Source organism: Chenopodium album, chromosome 6, assembly GCF_948465745.1.
Source record: "Chenopodium album chromosome 6, dcCheAlbu1.1, whole genome shotgun sequence".
Taxonomy (NCBI): domain Eukaryota; kingdom Viridiplantae; phylum Streptophyta; class Magnoliopsida; order Caryophyllales; family Amaranthaceae; genus Chenopodium; species Chenopodium album.
In genome coordinates this window covers 17850843-17877981 of record NC_137839.1, presented here as the reverse complement: position 1 = coordinate 17877981, position 27139 = coordinate 17850843, and the positions used below count along the sequence as shown (strand labels likewise).

General features: G+C 39.8%; 1 protein-coding gene and 1 pseudogene across 1 annotated transcript; one reads left to right on the top strand and one right to left on the bottom strand.

Moving 5' to 3' along the window:
• Positions 1-9765: 9765 nt before the first annotated feature.
• Positions 9766-10716, bottom strand: LOC145636744 (glucan endo-1,3-beta-glucosidase pseudogene; annotated as a pseudogene).
• Positions 10717-10847: 131 nt separating this feature from the next.
• Positions 10848-19190, top strand: LOC145636742 (uncharacterized). The gene is made up of 2 exons (XM_081688297.1): positions 10848-10951; positions 18107-19190. The coding sequence occupies exons 1-2, from the start codon at positions 10848-10850 to the stop codon at positions 19188-19190; spliced, it is 1188 nt and encodes a 395-aa protein (XP_081544423.1).
• The last annotated feature ends 7949 nt before the right edge of the window (positions 19191-27139 follow it).

Sequence of the window (27139 nt, the reverse complement as noted above, 5' to 3'; positions counted from 1 at the left end):
GAAGTAATCCACAGCCACTAAGATATAGCGCTTTCCGCCTGGAGCAGGCGTGTAAGGACCTAGAATGTCCATGCCCCATTTTGCAAACGGGATTGGGCTGTGGATGGCCGTCAGATCAGTAGCCGGACGGTGAATGAGTTTGCCAAATTTTTGGCACTTGTCACATTTCTTCACCAACTCCTTGGCGTCCGCCTCAAGAGTGGGCCAAAAGTAATGTCGTCTGGCTCTGACGGCTAGGGACCTGCCGCCTATGTGAGAGGCGCAGAATCCCGAGTGCAAGTCTTCGAGAACTTCTTTCCCCTTTTCTGGGGTGACACACTTCAATAAAGGCTTCAGAAACCCCGCCTTGAAGAGTTCTCCATTTTTTAACTCGAATCTTGCAGCTTGCTTTTTCAGGACGACTGCTTCCTGTGGCGAATCAGGAAGTGTGCCGTCTGAGAGATAGGCCCGGATGCCATCCATCCAGGTAGAGCTTCGGTCCAGAGTTCCAACGGGATCCTCATAGATGCTTCTTTTTTCAAGAACTTCCCAGAAGACTGACCGAGGCGTATCATGGCAGGCGGAAGATGCCAGCTTTGACAATGCATCCGCCTGATTGTTTTTCGACCTAGGCACCTGATTCAGCCGGAATTCCTCAAGTGCCTTGGTCTCTTCTTTGACTGCCTGAAGATATTTAATCATAGCCGGATGAGTAGCCTCGTAGCTTCCCTCATACTGGCTAACAACCAATTGAGAATCAGAGTAGGCGTCAATTTTCATGGCCCCTGCCGCCTTACACATGCGAATGCCGGCTAGCAGGGCTTCATATTCCGCCTCATTGTTAGAGGCCTGAAATTTGAAGCGTAGTGCATACTCAAATCTGTCTCCTTCAGGAGACTCATAAATTACACCCGCACCACAGCCGTTCTTTGTAGAGCTCCCGTCTACGTACACTTTCCAAACCTGATCAAGATTATCCGGAGCCACCGGACGAGTCATTTCCACAATGAAGTCGGCAAACGCCTGACCTTTCACTGCCTTTCTTGGTTCGTAAGCGATTTCAAGGCTCTGCATTTCAATAGCCCATTTCAACATTCTCCCGGATGAGTCCAAGGTAGACATTGGCCGCTTGAGTGGCTGGTCCGTGTAAATCACCACCGGATGTGCCAAAAAGTAAGGCTTCAATTTTTTGAATGCCATATACAAAGCGAGGCCAAATTTTTCAACCATGGGGTACCGGAGTTCAGCATTTTTAAGAACATGGCTAATGAAGTAAACCGGGAGCTGCGCGCCGTCTCGCTCAGCAAGGAGAACGGCACTGAGGGCATGGTCTGAGACGGCTAAATACATGTACAACGTCTCCCTAGGCAAAGGACTGACCAACCTAGGCAGAGAATGTAAATGCTCTTTCAACCTCTGGAACGCCGCCTCAGCATCATCCCCCCATTCAAACCTGGTCTTCGTCCTGATTGCTTGGAAGAAGTAGAGGCATTTGTCGCCTGACCGGCTGAGGAATCTTCCCAAGGCAGCCAGGCAACCGGTGAGTCTCTAGACTTCCTTGACAGAATGGGGTGACTGCATGTCAATCACCGCCTGTATCTTCTCAGGGTTAGCCTCTATCCCCCTTTGATCAATCAGGAACCCGAGAAACTTCCCAAACTCAACACCAAAGACGCATTTCTTAGGATTTAACATGACCTTATGCCGCCTGAGTGTGGTGAAGGTTTCTCGGAGATCAGCAAGGTGATCCGCCTGCTGCTTAGATTTGACTATCATGTCATCAATGTATGCCTCCACATTCCTCCCAATCTGATTAACAAAGACCGTATTAATCATTCGTTGGAAAGTGGCAGGCGCATTTTTCAAGCCAAACGGCATCACAATATAACAGAATAACCCCTGATCAGTGACAAAGGCCGTCTTCTCTTGATCTTTTTTCCACAGGGGTATCTGATGGAAGCCGGAATAGGCATCCATAAAGCTCATCAAGGCGTGGCCGGCTGTAGAGTCGACCAAGCTGTCGATTTTTGGAAGCGGATAACTGTCCTTTGGACACGCCTTGTTGAGGTCTGTGTAATCAACACACATGCGCCAGGTCCCATTCGGCTTCTTAACAAGGACCACATTGGCCACCCAGTCGGGAAAACTACAAGGCCGAATGAACCTGGCATCTAGCAGCTTTTTGACCTCGGCAGCTGCCGCCTGACTTCTTTTCTCACCGTGGTTTCTTTTCTTTTGCCGGATGGGCTTCTTTTTGGGATCCACGGCAAGTTTGTGGACAGCGAGATCCGGGCTGACGCCTGGCATCTCTTCCACTTCAAAGGCGAAGATGCCTTTGAATTCCTTCAGCAGAAGGTGTAGGCTTGCACCCAAGGTAGCATGCGCAACCGTCCCAACCTTAACAGTACGTTCTGGGCGGCTGTCATCCAGAACGAGATCAATGCATTCGTCAGCCGGTTGGGGACGAAGCTCATCTGACCGCTCACCGGTCAGTGATTGCTATTTTTTCTCCTTCTTCACCTCCACCAACATAGGTGCCTTTCTTTTCTTACCGGCTGCTGGTGGGGCGGGAGCTGGGTCGGCATCCTTGACATTGTCAAGGTCTATTGGTTCTTGACCGCCTGGGGCCATGGTATCTCGAACGGCTGAGAGATAGCACTCTCGGGCCGTCTTCTGATCCCCATTCAAGGAACCAACAGAGCCGTCATCCCTCTCATACTTGATGAGCATGAGAGACGGGATGATTACTGCCTTGGCTACGTTAAGGGTTGGCCTGCCAAGGATGATGTTGTAGGCGGTCAACTCCTCAACGACCAAGAATCTGGCGACAATGTGTCGTCCCTGGCCTTTCTCCCCTAGCCGGATGGGTAAGTCAATTCTTCCGGCTGGGTAGACCATCCCACCCCCAAAACCAACCAAGGGGTGGGTGACCGGATGCATGCTGCTGACATTGTATTTCAGCTTTTGCAGGCACCGGAGGCTGATGATGTCTGATGAGCTGCCGGTGTCTATAAGGATCCGTCCAACCAGCTGGTTGGCAACCTTACATTCAATGACCACCGGGTCATCATGCGGGCGGCGGACGCTGCCCCTGTCCTTCTCAGTGATCAGGACGTCTGGGAAGGAGGAGCTGGCTTCCGCCTGCTCATCATCATCTTTGTCCATCTTTCGAAGATGGCTCTTGGTGCCCCGGATGGTAGGGCCACCACATGAGAACCCGCCCGCTATAGTGTAGACCGGCTCCTTGTCGGTATCCGAACTACTAGCAGGCTGGGGGGTAGTCTTGGAGGACTGACCCTTGTTTTTCTTTTTTGCCCCGGCTGGGGACTTAGAAATGTAGGACTTCAACAGCCCTTTGTCAGCCAGACGGTCCAACGCACGCTGAAGACTGCAGCAGTCGTTGGTGTCATGGCCAACTTCCTCATGGAACTGACAGAATTTATTCTTGTTCCGTGACTGGACAGAACTCTTCATAGGATTCGGCTTCTCAATGGACAGCCGGTCCTTTACCTCCATGAGGATGGAGTTGGAGTATTTGTTAAACTCGTACTTGGGGACGTACGGTTTAAACTCTTTCTTTTTCTTTTGGGACGGCTGGTCAGAGTCACTAACCGCCCAGACTTCTTTTCTCTTCTTGCTCTCTTCTTTCTTTTTTGCCGGCTGAGCAAGCCGGCTGTCTTTCTGTCTGTCAGACTTCTTAGAGTCCGACTGACTGCCAGGCAAGCAGAGGTCGGTAGCTTGAATGTAGCTTTTCGCCTCCCTCAGGGCCGCCTGTAGGGTGAAAGCCCCTTTTCTGACGAGGTCGAACTTAAAGGTCGACCCGTCTCTCAGACCCTTAAAAAAGTCTGTAAAAGCTACCTCGTCCGACAGTCCTTGAATCTGAATTCTTATCAGATTGAACCGCCTGACATATGAGCGCAGCCCTTCTCTCTCTCCCTGCTTAACAGTGCTCAGATCAAGGCTTGTTTTCTTAGCAGGGATGTTCATTGAGAAGTTAGAGGCAAACAGGAAGGCAAGCTTCCTGAAGCTGTCTATGGACCCGGCTGGCAGATTACCAAACCATTGTTGGGCAATGCCCTTCAATGTAGCCGGGAAGCATCGACACAAAGCGACATCATCCAACCCCTGCAGATACATGAGGTTGGTGTAAGCCATGAGGTGATCTTCCGGGTTGGAGGTACCGTCATAGGTACCAACCAACACATTTTTAACCTTGGCCGGCTGAGCCGCCTCGGTTATCTCTCGAGTGAACGCAGAAGGTTGTTCACCCAGGCGCAGCAAACGAAGCTGCCAGTCCAAAGGCTGGACATTTGGATATGCCGCCTGACCCCCAAAAAGGGCCGGCTGCATGAAGTGAGGAGGATATTGCCCGTAAGCCGGAGAAGGCATATACGGGACAGCTCCAATCATATGAGGGCCAGAATGGACGGTATCACCGCCTGTCTGACTCTCATGCAAGGAGAGTGCACTCCCTGCAGAAACGTTGTTGAAACTGTCTGGAAAGTTCGACGTTGAAGCCGACTCAGACAGCGATTGATTTCTCTTCCGGTTAATAATTTCCCGGGCATCAGAAGTTGGTCTTTTACTTCTCACCGGCTGTTGGGGCCGGCGAGTGTTATTGGTGTTCCCCCCAGGAAGGAGAATTTTTGACCAATCGATGGTCCCGGCTGCCTTCTCCTTTGGGTGAGGAGTGGGCTGCCGGTTTCTGACTGACTTCCCCTTTTCTGGAGGAGTCTTCTTCACCGACTGACCTTTACTTGGGCCAGCCTGGTTTTTGGTGATCAGCTTTGTAATTTCACCCTTGAAACTCGTCATGAACCTCATGAGTTCGTCTCGGGTGACAGGGGCCGATCCAGCTGCCGTTTGGGTTGCCCCTTCCGGCTGCCCAGTAGGTCTGCTCGGACCCGCCTGGGAGGCGCCCCGCTCCAAAGTCTCTTTGGGCCGGATGCGCTTGACTCTGAGAGAGCCGTCCTCGGCTGTAGAGGTTTCGACCTGAGGATCCTCATCCTCCTCGTGGTCTGTAAAAACTTCTGGGTCTTCACCCAGACGGTTAGGGGGTGGTACAGACTCTTGAACCATCTTCGAGGTACTCTCCCCACAGACGGCGCCAAATGTTTTGGGGGTTTTTGTCCCTCGGGAGAGTTACAACACGAAGACTGATCCGGGATGAGCTGTACCTGCAAAACAAACGGAGACACCTGACGGGTGGTGCTCCGCCTCCAACGATCAAGTTAGTAACTTGAAAAGGAATAAAGAGTACGGAAATTTAGGTGGGTATCTGCTCGGATTCCAAGCTCAGGTGTTTCTCTGATGTAAGAGAATGCAGGTGTATTAAATGATCCAACGTCCCTCTGAAATGAGGGACATCTCCCTATTTATAGGGTCATTGGGAATTGCCCCTGATTAGTTCACTAAACCCTAATCATTTGGTGGGCTGCGCCGTTTTCCGGCGTTCTCGGGATTTGGGCCTGAAGGCCGCCTTTTCCCCTTTATTTCTGGAATGACACGTGTCAAGCAGGGATTGGTCCATTTTGGACCAATCTGAGGCTGACACGTGTCACCCTCTGATTGGGCCACGTGGCAGGGTAAAAATACCCTAAACAATTGTGTAGTCTTATTTATGTCATTGTGTAGTCTTATTTATGTCATTGTGTAATCTTTATGGTACTCTGTCATTGTGTAGTAATCTTATTTATGTCATTGTGTAGTCTTATTTTTGTCATTCTATATGAACAAATGTGCCTCATTCATTCTAATATAAAGACTATGTGAATGGTTTGCAATACACATTCAAAACATCATCCACATAAATTTACTAAAATTAACACAAATGTTGTTTCAAAAAAGCTCTTCAAGCTCAAGTTCTTCATCTGATAGTAATGAAGAATTTCACCAAGTTATTGACGACCTTGTCAATAATCACTTACCATCTATATTGTACCCAACACCTCCACCTCGAGATCAACGTAATAATACAAATGCTCATACTCGGATTCAAATGGATAGAAATCATGAGCAAGGGCACAACCAATTGTTCAACGACTACTTTGCGGATCATCCTGTATATAATGAAAGTCAGTTTCGCCGGAGGTTTCGGATGAAACGACCTCTGTTTTGTAAGATTGTGAATAAGATTGTGGAAAATGATGTGTTTTTCCACCAAAGGCGAAATGCATCTGGGAAGTTGGGGTTGTCTGGACTACAAAAATGCACGGCAGCGATGAGAATGTTAGCGTATGGGGTGGCTCCTGACGCAGTTGACGAGTATCTACGTATGGGTCAAACAACTGCACGGAAATGTCTTAAAAACTTTTGTGAAGGGGTCATCAAGGTATTTGAAGCTGAATATTTACGCAGCCCGACGGACGAAGACCTACGAAAGATCCTGTATAGAAATGACCAACGGGGTTTTCCAGGGATGATTGGCAGTATTGATTGTATGCATTGGGAGTGGAAGAATTGCCCTAATGCATGGAAAGGTCAATATTGCGGACGAAATAAGAATGCAACCCTCATTTTAGAAGCAGTTGCAGATGAAGATCTATGGATATGGCATTCTTTTTTTGGTATTCCAGGTTCTTGTAATGACCTTAATGTACTTTACCGTTCACCAGTTTTTACTGATGTGTTGCAAGGTCGAGCACCTCCAGTGAAGTTTAATGTCAATGGCCATGAATATAATATGGCTTACTACCTAGCTGATGGTATTTATCCGAGTTGGGCTACTTTTGTGCAAGGATTTACCAATCCTCAAACTCATAAGCATAAGCTTTTTGCTGAACGACAAGCTGCTGCACGTAAAGATGTCGAACGTGCATTTGGTGTCCTACAAGCGAGGTTTGCAATTGTACGACAACCAGCTCTTGCTTACGATGAAGATGTGCTAGCTGACATTATGAAGGCTTGTATCATAATTCATAACATGATAGTAGAGGATGAACGAGATACTTATAAAAATGCTGAAGTAACAAGAAGATATTACGAAACAGATCGCCCAATGTCACGTCTAGGAGGTGAAGCTAGTACAAGTGGTACTCCAAATAATGATGAGACATTTCAGTTTCAAACAGGACGTCCTATCGACATTAATAAATATTTGGAGATAAGGGATGCTATGCGCAATAGACGAACTCATCAATCCTTGAAAGATGACTTGATAGAGCACATTTGGGAAAAGTTTGGTGACAATAACCCTTTAAATCTAATGACGCTTTAATCATCATGTATCGTAATCATATTTTACTTTTTATTAATGTAATGCATTTCTAGTTTTATTACTTATGTCTTCCACTAATCATTATTATTTAATTAGTTCGTAATTAATTAAAGTCACAATTTAATTATCATCAAGTATATGAATAATAATTATTATAATAATTGAAAATAAGTAAGAGAGAGAATATAGTGGGGTATAGTGAAAAGTAAGAAAGAGAGTGGTGAGGGAATTTTTTGGTTTGTTGTTGGTGGGATGGAAAAAATTCTTTCTTTAAAAATCTGATGTGGAGGAGAGGGAAAGTTAGAGAGAGAGAGTGGTGAGGGAATTTTTTTTTTATCTCTGCTGATAGTGCTCTAATGGAGTTGGGTTGTTGATGGACATTTGAGGAAGGAGTCACGGGAGGAAGAAGGAGATGATGGGAAAAAGTAAAAAAATAATAATAAATATTTTCATGAACTGTGTAAGTTGTCCATTTGTCAATTTTTTTTACTTTTACGGTAGTAATTGCTTAACTCACCCTCAGTTACCATGGGTTAAGGTTGGTTAAAGAACATGGAAGGAGAAGTAACAGAGTCATGTGCACTTTTTAGCTCCAAATTGATGGATGTCAGAACTTTAGTAGGCAAATCAATACTTTATTACTCTAGCACGAAAATCAAGACATTTTATTTACCATTCTGCCATGTTATAAACAAGAGTTGTTTATAACAGATATTAACCTGGGCATGCTCGTAATTAACATTGGTTTGATTTTTGTTTTTTGTTTTTTGTTTTGTATTTTGATGCAACATTTCTTTGAGTTTAACTTTCAAGGTAACAGGTGACAGAGAAATTGCTGTGTGAAGCAGTAACCATTTGAGTTAGAGCTAAATTGTTGTGTGAAGTAGTAACCATTGATTTTGTGCCTTCAAGGTTCAAGTGTATTAACAAGTAATAAACTTCTCTACGATTTGACTACTATGTCAAAGCTCTCTATCGAAAGGCTTTAGCATTTATAGGTTTGAATTGAATATTTACGGTTTTAAGGATGTCGAATTTAGTCATGTTACTCATGTAGATACATTTGGATTTCTGCTTTGGTTGGTTTTTGAATGGGAATTGGAAAAGATGATGAGGTGAGATGGATATGATAGATTTAAAATTTTGGCCAAAGGTGTATGAATTAATGCACTAAATGAACTTGGTTTTGCCCTGCAAAGAATCTGGTGCCTCATTGGGCTAATCCGGAGTTGCAGTCTTTTCTCGGCCTTGATGTTTGACAGCGAGCACTAGAAAAACAAAAACAAGAAAACTAAACAAACTAAAAGGACCATAACAAAAGCTCGCGATGTCTCGCCTGACCCAGGTAACCAATGTGCCGGACTAACCCAAGAACGAGGAACTTTCATGATTTTGAATGGGGGATAGAAGATATTTTGTTTTCTGACTGGGATTCATAGAAATTGTTTGGAATCTGAAAAACATATGTTCTAATCAGAACTGATTACTACTCAAGAGCTTTTGGTTTCAAATTCTATACATGTTTTGATATTCGTCGTTATATGTTCATATCCCCATTTTTGTCATAAAAATAATGCAATAACTTGGGGTAATGAGGAAGGGCTGGGTCCCCGGCGGTATGGGGAAGGGGGTGGGTCATTGGTCGTCGGCATCGGTGGGGTAAAGGGGTTGCTGATGGAGGGGTGGCCTGGGTTTTTTCGTTTTAATTATTTCTAAAACAATTTTATTATTTTATGATTTTCATAAATACACAATACTAATTTTTAAAACATCTATCTATATATATACTAAAATAACAACTGTTGATATCATCATTGTCCACGTGTTACTTTTTTTTTTCCCTCCAAAATGCAAGGATGATGTCATATATATTTTTTTTTCCTTTTTAAGCTACCCTATTAAACATAGCTTTGAAAATATATTCCAGTTGAATTTTTAAATTTTAAATTTGGGTTTTTCTACATATATTATGCATTTATGCTATTTAGTTATTTATGAGTTGTTAACAATAGTTAATAATATAATTAAATTGAAATTTCTTAATTAAATATGAAAGTTATGCACTTTTGGGAACTGTATATTCATATTTTATTAGAAATTAGTTAGGAAAAATGAAGAAGTTATTTTCTTTCCCTACGTGTTAAAAGTCTATAATTCAATTCTTATTTTAAAACTGTGCATCGCACAGAGTTAATCTAGTTTTTAGAAATTTAAAGACCATGAGCTTGCCACATAGGATATGAAAAAAGCACAGTGATGTCAAACGAACCTCAAAACCATTAGCTTGCCACAATTAATCGTTTAAATGATTTTTGAAAAATAAAATAAATAGGGACCATAAGGTGTTGAATTATATGGTTGTGCAAGACAAAATAAAAATCCTTTTTTTGGGTCTATTTGACAAAATTGTAACCTATACTTATATTTCGAAGACAAACATACAAAAGAAAATGAACTGCCAAAAGTTTTAGGAATATTATTTAAGCCAAGGCTTATAATAAGCTTCTTCGAGTCTTCGACTTACAACTATAAATGCCATAGCATGGTTTAGCAATCATACTCCATACTGGCTAAAATGTCAAGGGATACACAGGTTCCAAGCTTGGGTAATGAATCCCCCAATTTTGGTCGATTCCAGCTGCCCTCTTATCCTCGTTAAACATAGAGAATATAAAGATATCCAAAAGATTTTTTGGCTTTCTTGGTGTTCCTGTTCGCTTCATTTTATCAATGAGTTTCTGATTATAAGTTTGTGCATTTTGCTTACTAGTATAAGGATCATTCCCAGCAGTAGGCCACCCTGTCTCAGACACAACCAGAGTCACACTATCCCCACTGATGTTCCCTAATGCAACATAAAACGCGTCTACCATAGCCTCAAACAAACTATAGTACTTGTATGTCCCATCGATTATAGGTTGTTGTGCATTGAAAAGTGCATAATCTAACGGTATCTCCTTAGGCCTTAAAGCTAAGGCTAAATAAGGAAACACATTGATAAACAGCGGGTTTTTTGTACCTGCTAACCATGCTACAATTCCTTGCATAGATTTATTTGTTTCTGCGCTGAAGCTTGCGGAAGAAGGAGGTGAGGACACACCCAAGACATTGACATTTACCACCGTCGAGACTTTGATATTAGATAACCTGGCCGAGTTAAGGCCACTCAATATATTGTTCATGGCTTGAGGGATGAGGTCAGCAGAAGGACCGGGCACCATCTCGTTGCCTACAATGATCCATTCGATATCTACTTCATTAGCATAAGGGACAACATTGGAGTTAACCCATTCCATGGCGAAATCTACACCCATAGCAATGCTTGTTACTATGTCATTGTTCATGCCGAGTGCAACTTTGATGTTCGACCTTCTTAGGCTATCGAGTGCATTTGAATGTGGCTCATACAATCTTAAGAGATGGATGTTTTTAAACTGGCAGAACTTAATCACCAAGTCTGCTGGAGGAAGATTGTTGCTTAACATCCCATAGTTGACTCCAACAATAGCACCTGATTGCATAGGAAAGTTAGTTTCCAAAGAGTATGATGCTATATGCACCTGTAATGAATAATGGAAATGTATATGTGAAATTTGAGCTTATACTTAGGGTAAGAGTGTGTTATTTAGAAAAAAAAAAACTATTTAGAAAAATGAGTTTGGAAAGTGCGAAGATTTTCAGCCCAACATTAGCACAATTGTACCAATTGGATGTTGGTGTAGTGGTTATTGAAACTACACTTGGTAGTAAGGACTTGTGTTCGAACCCCGCCGCAACAACAATTGGGAGGAGAATATAATCTAACCACCCATAATTGATCCCTGAATCAGAATTAGTTCAAAGGGTGAAATGGGTAGAACACCAAAAAAAAAAAAAAAGTTGCATGATCTAAATTAGTTCTAAAATCATAAAGGAGGGGGGTAGGACATAAGTAAGTGATTTTTTGGTAAACTTTTATTGAAATAACAATACTTTAAAGGAAAATTTGTTTAAATCAATGTTACAAACCACCTTAAAAAAAAATACAAATATTTATCACAAATCAACTTACACCTTTTTTTTTGTTTGTTAAAACACACATGATATAAAAAAAAATTTGTCAACAACCACCTTACCCGTTGACCACCTCACCACCAAGCACCCACACCAGGTTCACCACCCTACCCTAGTGACGGAGCCACGTTAGAACATGGGGGACAACTCCCCCCCCCCCCCCCCCCCATTTTCAAATTATTTATTTATTTATTTTTATTTTATTTTATTTTTAATTTAAGAATAAACAGCTTAACACTATAAATAAAAAATGTCACAATTATGTTCACGGTCTAGTGGTTGCCTTGTGAATATGCCTTATTCTTGGTCTTAGGTTCGAAACCTAACCTTACATTTTTATAGCTTTTTTTTTTGTGCTTTTTGGATTACTCTAGTGTTCAACAACTTTTTATTTTATTTTATTTTTTTCCCCTATTTCTTGTTTTAGGATTTTTTCCCCATTTCTTGTTGTTGGATTTCCTTTTATATTATATAATTTTTATCTACTTAACCGTTGCTATATAGTGATTATTAATGGGTTATTATACAATTCTTAACGAATACATACATCTCTCTATATTTTTTTATTTAATATTTTCCTTAACTAAGTCTGCTTAAATTCCATTTTTTACATTTCTAATAGATTATGATTAATTAATTGTTCGTAACTAAATCTTAAATATTATTTATATATAGTACATTTGTAATAATATGATTGATTTAAGAAAGTTGCGTTTATTTTTAACTATTTAATTAACTTTTTTTTTTGAAACAAACTATTTAATTAACTTAATGATAAGGTAATTGCATTCATTCGTATTTATTAATTATTGAATTACATATACATAACTTGGAATTGGGTTTACAAACATACATTTATTCATTTATTGTCTAATTTTCTTAATATACAATGAAATTTGTTTTACTCCTCTTTTACCGAAATAACTGTCAATGTGATTTCAGATAAATATTAATCAATTTATGTTTTCAATTTTTTTGTTGAAACATCAAACCTCCGAAATTTGTCCCCGCGAAGAAGAAATCCTGGCTCCGCCACTGACCCTACCACATGCCTAACCATCCTCTCAACCCAAAACCACCTCTCACTAGTTCAAAACCCCAACCTAACCACTGAAAGCCACCCACCCAACCAAAAATCGTCCCTTTCTACCCTAAATCCACACCCTAATCACTCGAAAACCTTCCATCCCATCCCAAACCACCCTTCTCCGGCCTTTGTCCACAAGGTGGGTGGAGCAATTTTTAACTAGTTATGGTGGAAAATTTAGTTTGTGAGAGGTAGTGTCGAGGTGACAACAGTGGTTTTCATGAAATTAGGGTGGGGTTTTGGTCGGCAAGGGTGGTTTCGGGTTGGGTGGGCGGTTTTTCGAAAGGTTAATTAGTGTGCGATTGTTTTGGGCTAGTGAGGGGTGGTTTCGAGGTGGTTAGGGCAACAAAGGTAGGTGGAGTGAGTGGTGGTAAGGTGGTCAACACCAAAATGGTGGTCAAACAATTAAATTATGGGTAAATGTAGTATAAATGTCCACTCACTATTTTTAAGATAAAGTTTAAAAAAAGAACTAATATTAATAAGGGAAAATTAGCAAACAAATATTTTTGATGGTATAATTGCCTGAACATTTTTTATACTTCGTAAGAGTTATCTCAAACTTTTTGAAAAGGTAGGAAAAAAAACAATATAGTATTAGCAATCAAAATATATGACAACTTTTATTAGATACACAAATCAATTAATTTGATTATACATAGTACTTAATTTTAATATCATATTATTTTTCATCAAATTAATTGATGAATTGATTGTTATTTCTCAAAAACATAAGTGATGAAAGTGTTTAACCGACTTACTTGTGAATTGCAAATGCAAAATGATGATCACTATAGATGAAATCGTTGGGACAAAGTTCAAATTCCTTGAGAAGACCTTCATTTCACCTTAGAAATAAAAATTTGAGTTGTGAGATTTTATATAGTTATACTTCTGTGTGTACACACACAACATGTGGGGTAGCAAGAGTTTATTGACTCATTACTTTTGTAGTTATACCTCATAAATTGGGATGATTTCTTTCCAAAAATTATGCGATTTATTTCCTTGTATAGGGAATAATTAAATTGGACAATTAATGTGTTATGTGTGCTCCTTCAAATAAAGGAGGAACTTCATATGAAGAAGGAGAGTTTGGAGTTAGGGAAGGTGAACAAATACAATTGTTGTATGTTTGGCCCATACATAACACCAATTTAAAAAGGCCAACTAACCATTAGCTGAAAAAATGAGAAGGAAAAGTGAGTCGAAAAAAAAAATGATTTTGGCACCGTGTATAAGAAATAGGCAGAATTTTTGCGGATGAATTCCATTAACGCCAATAATCTATCTATGACGTATCTAAGAAAAGTATGTTACACTACTAAAAAAATACGTTACGTTACTAAAAAAATACAAATTTGTTACTAGAGATAACATTTTCCTAATCATCGTCATGTTTTTTTTATTAGAATTGAATAATACATCATTCGACAATATTTTACAAACTACAAATCAAAAGATTATTAGAAAAACAATGAAATTATTTTTAATGCCTTTTATATAGACATCCATATGGATATACTTTTGAAAATGTTGTGAAATTGGATAATTTTAATCTTACTATATATAGTTTGTGATATTATTAATAAGTGCTAGTATTTATTCATTATTTTTACTACTCCCTCCGTTTCATAATGTTAGTCCCATATAGAATCAATCACATAAAATAAGAAAACAAATATATTTGGAATCTAACATTAAAGTACAACAAATTTCATAATTAGTTTACCTTATTTAACTTTTTTGATTTTTCATTAGGAAAACACAAGTCATAATTGCATAATTTAAGGTAAAAATTTCCTTACTTAGAGTCATGTCATCAATCCACAATCAATTAATTCAAAAAAAAAAAAAAAAAAATCAAGTCATAAATGATATATATTCAATATGGGTAGATCTTTTTGAAACTACCAAAATAGTATATGGGACTAACATTATGAAACGAAGGGAGTAATAAAAATTCAAAGATACCTAAAATTACAAATTATAATCTCATATCATATCACTAATATATAAAGTCGGTCTCGCAATCAGGTCACGAGACAGCGACACTTGGTATTCTAGTTTTTCGCCAAGTGTCACGCCATGTAGGCCAAAATAGGTATTATTGTGACTCATCATATCACTAAGTAAGTGATAGTTGGATAGATTTTTAAGATAAAATTGTTGCATAAAGTTTTATTATCGATAAATTAATATTTTATATATACAAAGTTAATCATAACTTTTAATAAACATCCTATAACTTTGTTATATTTCCATCATCAAATTCATTATAAAAAGTTTTTAAAAATAAGATCCATTTATAATATAGGAAAAACTGAAAAAAATAATCTCACCTTTTGCCCATCTGCTCAAAATAATCCCACATTTTCGAATTCCAGTATTAATCCCACCTTGTAACCCCATCTTCCCAAAATAAAATTTTTACCGGTTTATGAAATTAGTAACTTGTTTTAGAAGGTGACTTGACACTTGTCACCTTCTAATTGGTCCTAATTTTAAAATATTAAAAAAAAAACAAATAAAAAAAATTCTCCCAGCCCCCACCACCCCTTTCATTGCCATCACCACCATCACAACCTCCTGCCACCACCCCTTTATCACCACCGGTCCACCACTATCACAACCCTGCCGCCGCCCCTTTCCACCACCATCACCATTACCATTACCATCACCATCACAACCCGAAACCCCCACCTAACCTTGAACCCGAAGCCACACTTGAACTGGAAAGAAATGGATCGGAAGTCGGTCGACGTTTTAGGCTACCAACCCAACCCACGAAAATCACCTCCACCCCTGATTTAAGCTAATTTGTGGGTTGAGTTGCAAATTCTGGCGCTACTTTTGTTCAAATTGGAGGCTGTCGGGATTGATGTTTGGTTGATTGGTGGCGCGACGCCGCTGGTGGGCTATCGGTTTTGGTGATTGTTAGCGTAGTTGGTTTTGGTGCGCAGTCAATTTTAGTGATTGGTGGCGCGACGCCGTTGGTGCATTGCCGCTGGTTGACGTAGAGGCATAAGGTTTGTGGGTTGTTTGCGAGCTGGTGGGTGGCAGGGTTTGACTGCACCGGCGGCTGGCTACTTGACCAACGGGGATGGAGGAGGGTGTTTAGTTGTTGTGAGGTGAGGGATGGTGGCTGCACGGTTGTGGGTTGCAAGGTAGGAACCGAGATTGATTTTTTTATTGGTGCAGTGAAGTTGTTTGGGTGGTGGTGGTGTGGGTGGAGGTCAGGTGGTGGTGTGGAGGTAGTTATGGTGGTTGACATGGATGCAGTTGTGGAAGATTGGAAGGGGTGAGGTGAGAGAAGAGGGATTAGAGGAAATTTTTTTTTTAATAAAAAAATCTAACTTGTTTTACAGGTTGAAGGTAAAAAGGTCCATTTGGGGAAGATGGGGTTATAAGGTGGGATTATTTCTGGAATTCGAAAAGGTGGGATTATTTTGAGCAGATGGGCGAAAGGTGGGATTATTCTTTTCAATTTTTTCTATAATATATTTAATCACAAACTTTCATACGTAGTTGGTCAACCCGTGTCACCAACTATTACAAAAGTCATTTCATTAGTGCTATAAAGGTTATTAGTCAGTGTTATAGTGGTCACTCAATCAGTGTTATAGATAGGGGTTACTTAGTCGATGCTAGAGGTTACTCAGTTAATATAACAAGGGTTACTCGGTCAGTTTTATAGGTATTATTTTGTTTGGCCAGATGGTGTGGCTAGCCGCATACAAAATACGTTGTTATTATCAGTAAAAATAATTTTGTTTTATAGGTATTATCAGTAAAAATAATTTTAGTTTGATGAAAATACTTTCAGTTTAGTGAAAATCAGTTAAGCTCAATAATGATGTTATGATGATGATTGTTGTGTCAATAATTATGCATTGCTTGATTATTCATGATATTATTGTTATTGCTTGATCACGCCTTAATTTCTACAGGTTTAAAGGGAATTTGTACTTGGAATCACGCTTAATAAGATAACTAATAATTTGATTTAGGCAAATATGTAGGAGTTTATAGGTACGAATGCGGAAAACATGAATCATATTCATATAGCACCTAAAACAAGATCATGCATAACACATAAAGAATTAGAATTAATACCTTTAAAGCGTGATTTCACGTGTGATCGAACAAGAACAAGGGAGATAAAGAACCTCGAACGTGATTCCTTTACTTAGTCCACAAGCATGGATTAAGACTTCCACTAATGCTAGTTAGTTGCAATTGGACCCTTCAATTGACCTTCTAAGGAGATGAACAAGCAACAAACCAATCAAAAACCACCACGAAACACCACACGCACCACTAGGGGTGGCCGGCCGTGAGTCAAAAGGGAGGAGGAGAGAGAGTCGTGGGTTAGAGAGAGAGAGTGTGAAGGTTTTGGGATTTCTGGTTGCTTGATGCACAATCAACTGTTAATTGTGTTGTCATACAACCCTAGGTATGGATCTTATTTATAGATCTCCTCTCTAAATAAGAGTCCATGACAAATCCAAAACTTAACTCTAATCTAACTATGCTAGCCCAATCCAATTCATGATTAGTTACTTGTTCATGAGGCCCATAAATGGGCCTCTAACTTGCTTAACCCAATACCTTTGTGTGTGACCTCATAGGATTCATTCTAGTGGCCTTTGGACTATTTGACTAGCCCAAAGATAATTGATCATAGTCTAGCAACAGATAATGACGACCCAAAACAACGAACTTATTATCTCCATAATAGTGATCCTTGATATATCTAGTAATTGCACTTATCGAAGATAAAACTCCTTCAAAATATGATTTTAATTCAAGTGATCACCAATAATAGATCTGTTTGTGCATTAATAATCAACCAACGTAGATTAAATATGCTTAGGATTAATTTATTGATTGTTTGTTAATCGGAAAGCGCACATGAATATTATAAGAATAAAGTAGAGGCCTATTTAGGGCAGGTTCAATCTCTTTTAGGTTGGATTTGTACCATCATCCCCGAATATCGAGTCATGGTTCAGGAGCATTATGGAGTTAGCAATCTCTGTGATCGTGAATAGGGTGTAAGCTTCAAACCCGTGAACGATTTACAAGTTCCTAGCAGTGGCGAAGCCAGAAATTTCTATCCCGGGGGACAAATGATGTCATATAGTTTGACAAAAATGTCGTGGAAAAAAATATCAATACTTGAATACATAATTAGTTAAATAATTCTGTAAAAAAAAATTAGTTAAATAATTAAAGTTTTACAAAATCCAAAATACTTACTAAAGAATATTACATCATATACTAATTATTCCTCTTCCGATGGTACATTATTAGTATTTGAATAATGTTAATAGGATCTTTCTAACGAACGCCCCTGGGGCGCTGGATAAGCATTTAAATTCTTACCTAAAATAGTATTAATTTGGGGAAGCATGACAAAATCATGTGTCGATCGGTGTAATTAATGTTCATTTTAATTTAATCTTTCTATTTTTAACTAGCTTATCCAACGTCCCCGGGGCGTTCGTTAGCATTTTTCCATGTAAATATTTACTTATGAGATTGAATTTTTGACGAATTTGAACATCGGATAATATAGTAATTAAATGCATTTATTGTTATCCCTTATTACAACTATACTTATTGTTAAAAATAATGAAAGGCAAATTGTCTTAGACATATACAAAAAATTAAAGAAAGCAAAAAGGTAAAATTGAAAAAGTGATGAACAAAAGATTATAGAAAAAAAAAACCCTAAAATGCTTTTAAGTGTTTAACTAAAAAATCAGGTATGAGTTTACGTATGATAATGGAAGGGAGGGTGTGGCTAACACACAATGCCGCCTCGATCGAGCATTAGCTTTCTCGGGGTATGAGTTTACGTATGATAATGGAAGGGAGGGTGTGGCTAACACACAATGTCGCCTCGATCGAGCATTAGCTTTGGACAGTTGGATGGTTTTATTTCCAAGCTCACATTTGGTGCATCTTGATCGTGATTGGTCCGACCACGCCCCGATTAAGTTGTTGTTAGAGGTTAAAAATGTCGAGAAGCTTGGGGAGAAGCCGTTTCGATTTGAGCAATTCTGGCAGTCACATGATGGGTGTGAAGGTGTGGTTGAGAATGCGTGGTTGGGGGGATTTTCTTTGGAGGATAAACTTGCTATGTGTGCGGCTGATCTTAAGAGTTGGAGTGAGAGTGCGTTTGGGGCTGTATTCTGTGAGCTGAGAAAGAAGAGGAAAAAACTGAAAAAACTTAATAGGGGTGGGCTCACGACAGCTCAGTTGGAGAAGCGGAAGGTGTTGGTTCGTGACATTGCGGGGCTAGTACAACATGGAGAAACCTTTTGGAAGCAACGCTCTCGGGTGTTGTGGCTTGCGGAGGGTGATAAGAACACAAAGTTCTTTCATCAGCGTGCTTCCAGTAGAAGGAGGAAGAATACCATTCGGAGTTTGATGGATGATGATGGTGTTGTCCACTCGGGTAATGAGCAGGTGGGGAAAGTTGCGGTTTCTTACTTTTGGAAATTGTTTACTTCTTCTAATCCACCGTTGATTGAGCAAGCGTTGCATAATTTCCAAGCTCGGGTGACGGATGACATGAACTCAATATTGAGAGCTTATTATACTAGTGATGAGGTGAAGGTTGCTTTAAGTCAAATGCACCCGATTAAGGCTCCTGGCCCTGATGGTATGTGTCCTCTATTTTTTCAGTCTTATTGGCATATTGTTGGCCTATCTGTGTCGAATTGTGTGCTGTCTATTCTGCGTGGTGCTCCCATCCCTGAATCTGTTAATAGGACATATATTGCACTTATTCCGAAAAAAGACAATGTAGATCGTATGATGGATTTGACCAATTTCTCTTTGTAATGTGGTCTATAAACTGGTGTCAAAAGTCCTTGCTAATCGTCTAAAAGTTTTTCTGGATAAAATCATTGCGGTGAACCAGAGTGCTTTTACTCCGGGACGGCTAATTTCTGATAATATTTTGGTGGCTTTTGAATTATTCCATTATATGAAAAATTTTCCGAATAAGGGCGGTTGCATGGCTATGAAGTTTGATATGTCAAAGGCGTATGATAGAATAGAGTGGGATTTTTTGGAGGTCGTGTTGGATAAATTTGGGTTTGATCAAGGTTGGTATGGGAGGGTAATGGAATGTGTAAGGTCGGTGACTTTTTCGGTTCTTGTTAATGGTCGACCGACAGATGAGTTTTCTCCGGGTAGAGGCATCCGGCAAGGGGACCCTATTTCCCCTTACTTGTTTATTTTGTGTGCGGAATTTTTCTCTCATTTGCTAAGGGGTGCAGAGGAACGTGGTAGTCTCCATGGGATTCGTATTGCTCCTACGGCTCCTTCTATTAGTCACTTGTTATTTGCGGATGATTGTATTATTTTTTCGAAAGCTGTAATCGGTGATGCGAAGGTTATCCAAGAGGTGCTTAATACATATGAGTTGTCGTCGGGGCAAAAGATAAATTTTGATAAGACAACTATCTCTTTTAGTAAGGGGGTCTTGGATAATAAACAGAGTGAGTTGGCTAATTTGCTTGGAGTTCGAGTAGTTGATATTCATGATCGATACTTGGGACTTCCTACTATTGTTGGGAGGTCGAAGAAAGTGATTACGAAAGGGGTGAAGGAGAAACTTTGGAAGAAGCTGCAAGGGTGGAAAGGGATGGTGCTTTCTAAGGCGGGTAGGGAGGTTATGATATAGGCAGTGGCCCAATCTCTCCCTACCTACGCGATGAGTGTGTTTAAGTTTCCATCGTCTTTTTGTGATGAGTTAAGGTCTCTTGTTGCTCAGTTTTGGTGGGGTCAGAAGCAAGGTGAGAGAAAAATCCATTGGGTGGCGTGGAAGAAGCTTTGTAGATCGAAGAAAGAGGGTGGGTTGGGGTTTCGAGACTTCAAATTATTTAATTGGGCTCTTTTGGGCAAACAAGCTTGGAGGTTGATTACGAAGCCAAGAAGTTTAGTGGAACAGGTGCTTAAGAGTAAGTATTTTCCGAATAGTAGCTTTATGGAAGCGCAAATGGGGGTCAACCCGAGTTATACTTGGCGTGGGATTGTTGAGGCGAGGTGGGTGGTTCGTAGGGGAATGCGGTGGAGAGTTGGTAATGGTGAATCCATTAAAGTGTGGTCTGATCCTTGGCTTTCGAATACTCAATCACATAAGGTAATTTCGCCCAGAGGTTATGCAAGTGAGGACTTGCGGGTTTGCGATTTTATTGATTCATCTACTTGTTGCTGGGATGTCAATAAGCTTGCTCAATTTTTCCTTCCCTTTGAATGTGAGAGGATTCTTAGTATCCCCTTGAGTAGTAGGCTTCCTGCTGATAGGCTATGTTGGGATTTAGAGAAGAGAGGTGATTATTCGGTGAAGACAGCCCACCATGCGATTTTTGAGGATAATTGGAGTCATGAACAAGAAGCCCCTTCTGATGCTCAGAGAATCTGGAATAAAATATGGCACTTGAATGTTCTCCCCCGTATTAAAATTTTTGCGTGGCGAGCCTGTCAAAATGCCCTTCCAACACGAAGAAATATTAATCATAGAGTGCGTGATTATGACCCGGATTGCAGTGTTTGTCATCGTGATTTCGAGACGACCCTTCACGCTCTCATGGATTGCAGATTAGCTCGCAAGGTATGGTCCAATAGCCCTTTCCCCTTTATGGCAGAATCTAGGACTGGTCATATTCTTGATTGGTGGGAGAGTTGCTTTGTGGAGCTTGATGAAACTGATGTTGCGGGTGTGGTGACCTTGTGTTAGGCTATCTGGGGTGCTCGCAACTCCCTTGTGATGGAAGGTGAGAACCCGGATTCTGCAAATATTGTGAGATACACAATTAAGACGTGGAATGAGGCTTGTGGGGAGTCCGAGAAGGCAAAGGTTGGGGGTACGAGCAGCAGTCTACCCACGGTGTGGACCCCTCATGCCAGGGATTTCTTGAAGGTCAATGTTAATGCGGGGTCAGTGCGTGATTTGGGGTCGGGTCTGGGTGCAGTTATTAGGGACAACGATGGTCAGGTGTGCGCTTGTGCTACCTGGCAGGGCCGTGAATGTTGGGAGGTGGTAATTGTTGAAGCAAAAGCGATGGTATTCGGTCTTAATCTTGCTAGTGAGGTGGGTGCTCGAAGGTTGGTGGTGGAAAGTGACTGCTTGACAGTCATTCAATCCTTGCGTGAAGCTGCTAAAGGAACTAGTGCCTTTCATATGCTACTAGATGATATTTTAGAACTTAGCTCTACTTTTGATATTGTGATTTGGTCTTTCGTTAAGCGAGAGGGGAACAAAATAGCACACAATTTGGCTCATTTTCAACCATTTGTGGTTGGCCAAAGAGTGTGGAAGGATGTCATGCCCGATCGTACTGTTGAACTTGCTTCTGTTACTACTATTAATTAAGTAGCCCTCTGTGGGTTTGTTTCAAAAAAAAAAAAAAAAATCAGGTAAAATAATCTTTCAAAAAGAAAGGAAAAAAAAAGTAAAGAGTTGTATGTAGGTATTGATCACGCGTTGAGCAACTCACGCTACTAGAGTTATACCACTTCACCATCTAACTTCTTGTATTTATTATTGTGCATGAATTAATATTTAACTATTTTTTTTAAAAGTGGGGGACAATTATCCCCTCTTGTCCCGGGCTGGCTTCGCCCCTGGTTCCTAACACTTGTTGGCGACTCTTTTGATCTAGCGCATCTAGTGCTGTCAAATTTCAAACCGAAACCGTTTAACTGCCCGAAACCGACCGACCCAAATGAGAACCGAACCGATTAAAAACCGATTTTTTTGAAACCGAAAACCGACCCGAACCGTATTTTAGTAAACCCGAAACCGAATCGACCCGAATAATGTTAAACCGTATAAGAACCGAACCCGTTAACAAACCGAACCGAATATAAACCGATCTGAAAGAAAACCGAACCGAAAAAGAATCGAACCGTATCTAACCCGAAACCGGTTCCAACCCGAAACCGTTTAAACTGGCAAAAAAACCGCTTACACCGAACCGTTAGCAAACTGCTACCCGTTTGCACCGAACCATTTAAAAATCGAACTGATTGTAAACCGAACTGGTTATAAACCGAACCATTTATGAACCAAACCGCTTCTAAATCGAACCGTTTACAAACTTTTTTATATAATTAAATGGATTTTTTTTTTGACGGGGATATTATTAAATGGATTAAATATTAGAAATCTTAGAATTTTTTTTTTTAAATAGCAAAGCAAATCATTCATTAAGGTCTTAATAAGGATAATCAGTGTTCACAAACAGGAGCAAAACAAGCAGGCTCAGGCCCTGCCTCAAACTATTAGCAACACTACTGTCTCTAGTCATGTATACATTTGAGGTGATGAAACCAAATGAACAAAAAGCTTGTAATATTAAGTACCAAGGCTTGGCTGAAGGCGTAATAAATAAAATTAATTCACAGAGACTATTAAGCATATGATTACATTGATTCTGTGAGTAATAATGAAATAAAGATAGGAGTGTGCTAGTGACATGAATATACTATTAAGCTATGTTTTAATTCAGATTCAACTATAATTTAGTAAACTTGAAATGGAACCGATATGAATAACGTTAAAGTGGTTAAACAATCGAAGAACCGAACCAGTTATAAACTGAACCGAAAAAGAACCGAACCAGTTAAAAACTGAACCGAAAAAGAACCGAACCAGTTATAAACTGAACCAAAAAAGAACCGAACTGTTTCTAACCCGAAACTGTTTCCAACCCGAAACTGTTTGAACCGGGATAAAAACCGTTTACACCGCACCGTTAACAAACCGCAACCCGTCTGCATCGAACCGTTTACTACCTGGACTGTTTACAACCCGAACCGAATTAAAACCGCTTAAGAATAAACCGAAACCGAATCGAACCGATAACTATTTAAACCGAACCAAAACCGACCCGTGAGACAATTAAACCGATTCCAAACCGACCCGATTAAATACCGAACCGATTTCAAACCGAACCGAAACCGAACTGTCAAACCGTTTTGACAGTGCTAAGCGCATCTTTCTATTTGGACGCCACCATGTTTAAATGCATGACCACGGTGGGGCTCAAAGTTGATGTTTTGAATATACCCTAAAATTTTTTGATTATTGTGCATGAAATAATATTTAACTAATTTTTTTAAAAATGGGGGACAGCTATCCCCTCTTGTCCCGGGCTGGCTTCGCCCCTAGTTCCTAACACTTGTTGGCGACTCTTTTGATCTATCACATCTTTCCATTTGGACGCCACCATGTTTAAATGCATGACCACGGTGGGGCTTAAAGTTGATGTTTGGAATATTCCCTAAAAAATTTTGGCGACTCCACTAAGAACGATTTCTATTAGTTCCTAAAAGTTATTTTGGCAATTGATTCAGAATGAGTAGATGAGACTTGAAACGTACTAACTATTCATGTGTGTAATTTTTAGGGATGCCAATTGGGTTTTCGGTTCAGTTTTGGGTTTGGTTTATCGGTTTTTGGTCTGTAACGGGCCGGTTTTTAATGGGTTGGAATTATTAACGGGTCATTTCGGGTCGATTTTAAATAATTTAATGTCGTTTTGGTTTGCTTTATTTTTATTATAGTTTCTTTTCAGGTCGGATTCTAATCGGGTCAGGTTATAATTGGTTCGGATCATAATCGGTTCGCTAAATTCGCTCGGTTTAAAAACGGGGTTTGTCAGTTTAAAGCGGGTTTTGTGTCAACACATATCGAGTCCTAATCGGTTCGAATTGTAATCGGTTCGAGTTGAACTCAGTCGGTTTGACAACTGGTTTTGCCAGTTTTAAACGGGTTTCGTTAACATATATCGTCTAGTATATCCTCAATATTCTTTAATTAGTTATTCCAGTAGATCATACTGAATATTAATTAGGGCTTGTTCTCATACGTTTATTTTCAGTTCAGGTCAGGTCAGTTCAGTTCAGTTAAGTTTAGTTCAGTTTAGTTTAGCTCCTAATTTTTTTCTCTTATAAAATATTCATTTCAGTTCAGTTCAGCTCAGTTCAGTCCAGTTCAGTTCAACTGCCTATGAGAACAGACCCTTAGTTGTTTAACTTTATGTCCCTTTTTTGTATAATGATTTTAAGGACCAAATAATAATAACAAATCTAATGTTAGCTTTTGATTTAGATTTTTAATACAATATAGTGTTCCATAAGCCATTACTCGTTAGAGGAAAATAATATTTTAGCATAAGAGTTTCAATGACATCAAAATTCCAAACCTTTTCAATATAAATACTTTGTAATTCAAATTAAACCCTTTTGTTTATTATTGATAAAATATACCGAAAAAAAAAACTCTACGGTCATAACTGGTTACGGACTTACGGATTATAAATGGTTTGGTTATAACCGGGTACGGGTTTTAAACGGTTTGGTCATAACTTATTATGGGTTATAAATGGTTCAATCCTAACCAGTTACAAGTTGTAAACGATTTGGGTTTGTCGGGTTTTTTTCGGGTTTAAACGGTTTTGGTTTACAATGGGTCGGGTTGCTATCGGGTTCGGAAGTAATCAGTTCGAGTTGTTCTCGGTTTTGGGTTGTATCAGTTCGTCTTGATAACAAGTACGGTTTATTAACGGTTCTCAAACATTCGGATCCGTTCAATTTCAGGTTTTAAAAATTCGGGTCGGGTCGATTTACGATTTTAAAATAACAGGTCTTAGCGGTTCAATTACCTTTCGGAACAATTCATAACGGTTCGGATTCACCAGTTCGGGTTGGTTTTTGACAACTCTAGTAATTTTAATTAACATTGTGGAATAAGCATAAAAGGTCCGCATTAGAAAGACCATCTGTAATGCGTCAAAAACATAGGATTTTTACATGTAGGAAAATTGGGAATTATCTTTCACAACTAGAATCGAAAAAAATATAACGAAAATCGGAAAATCCCGAGAGCATAGAAATCTGCGAGGAGTGTAGGAATTGTCAAGAAGAAACAGTGTCCATCGATGCACGATGGACCCTATTTTCTTGCGCCGAGTTCTTCCAAAACCGAGCCAGAAATCTTCCTTCTTGTTTTAATCGATTCTAATACTGTTTAGCCTATTCTACTTCCTGATTGAGTTTTTCCTTCTTTTATGAAACCTATATGTGCTCTACATATGGTTTTAGCCCTTGGGAATTCACACTCCATCTACTCAATCGAACGCTATGTGCAACGACGAGTACATTCAAAATTTTGAATTCACCAAATCATGGAAGCAAGTCTAACTTGCGGGGTCCCATCCATACGCGTCAACCCTTCCAAAAGTAAGCCTTTCACGCGATGCATCCGGACTCATAACCATAGACCCTCTTTGACTACCATAATCTTTGAACTTTCGAGAACTAGAGCCATGGTTAGGTTACAAGCTCATTGCATCATGTTGTGACTACTCTACTACTTGTGCATTCCTTATTTGTGCATACCTTACCTGTGATTAAACTAACCGTTTGTGTTGACTTGTGTTTGTAAATAAAGTTTTAACAAACTAACCAATGACTAAAGGACTTTGCTTAATTGATTAATTTATTCATTAAATTCAAATTTTAGCAAGACTATAAGCTTACCTATTTGTAAGAATAACGAAAACAAGTTACGTTCCAGTCTCGGTGCGGAGGTTTGACTTGTGACGCAAAGCATCAGCATCCATCGCCAAGCGATATTTATATCGCGCAGCGATGGAGCTGACGCGCTGCGATAGTTATATTGCTATGCGATGGTTCGATCTTTTCTTTCTGTCTTCAAGTCGAGTCTAATTCACATGATTAGTTAATTTTCATCAAACAGTCTTAGCTTAGTCTTTGTCTGAGTCTAATTACATGTCTAGTCACATGGTTATTACACGAATCTTGAACATATCACTTTCACTCACAAGTCTTAGCATACACTTTGTACGTACTTTTTTTGTTTTTACACCATGGCCATGTTTTAGGTCCATATATGCATGAGTCGCCTTTCCGTCATTTGAGTTCAGGGTTTATTCAATTTCTGAATTCTTCTAATTTTTCCATCTACATCACTTTACCATACATTAGATATCTCACACTTTCCTTCTTTCACATTTTCCAAATTCATACACCACCTTCATATTACATGCTTTCTCCATGAATAACATTTTCCTCATACACCATGATCTTTTCCCATCTATGCATGTTAAATCGAGTTTGACTCAAATAATTAACAATGAGTATCCATGACTTCCTTGTCCACATCACTTGGTTAAGGAGAGAATGGCGGTTAATCAAGGATAACACCCTTGTTCAAGTACTACTCTTCGATAAACCGATTCGACAAAGAAAAATGGCCAGTCAAGAAGATATTTTCTCGGGTGATACCAGGGAAAACTCGTCAAGTCTAAAAGAAGACGTTCGCAAACTGCGAGATGTCGTACCCATGCTTATGAGTGTGGTAGAAGTCCTAGTGAATCGGATGTCATACCCCATTAGTCCAATCCAAGATCTAGTACCTGAGAAACAACTTTCCAATTAGGATCCAAACTCCTATTGCAAATATCATAAAGGCCATGGTCACACCACCGAAAAGTGCTTCACCCTGAAAGATCGCATTCAAGACCTCATTGGTTCAAATTGCCTTCATGTTCCTCCGAGCAACAAGAAGGCTAAGAATAATGGCGATAATGGCAAAAGCAGGAAAAACAACAATCCTTCTTCTGCTTCTTCCCATCAAAATGACAGTTACATTGATGAAATCTAGGCTCTTAACAAAGATGTTTTACAGACAAAAGAACCAGAAAGAAAGTTCACTCCAATTAGAATAAGCTACAATATCGTCTTTGATCGTCTTC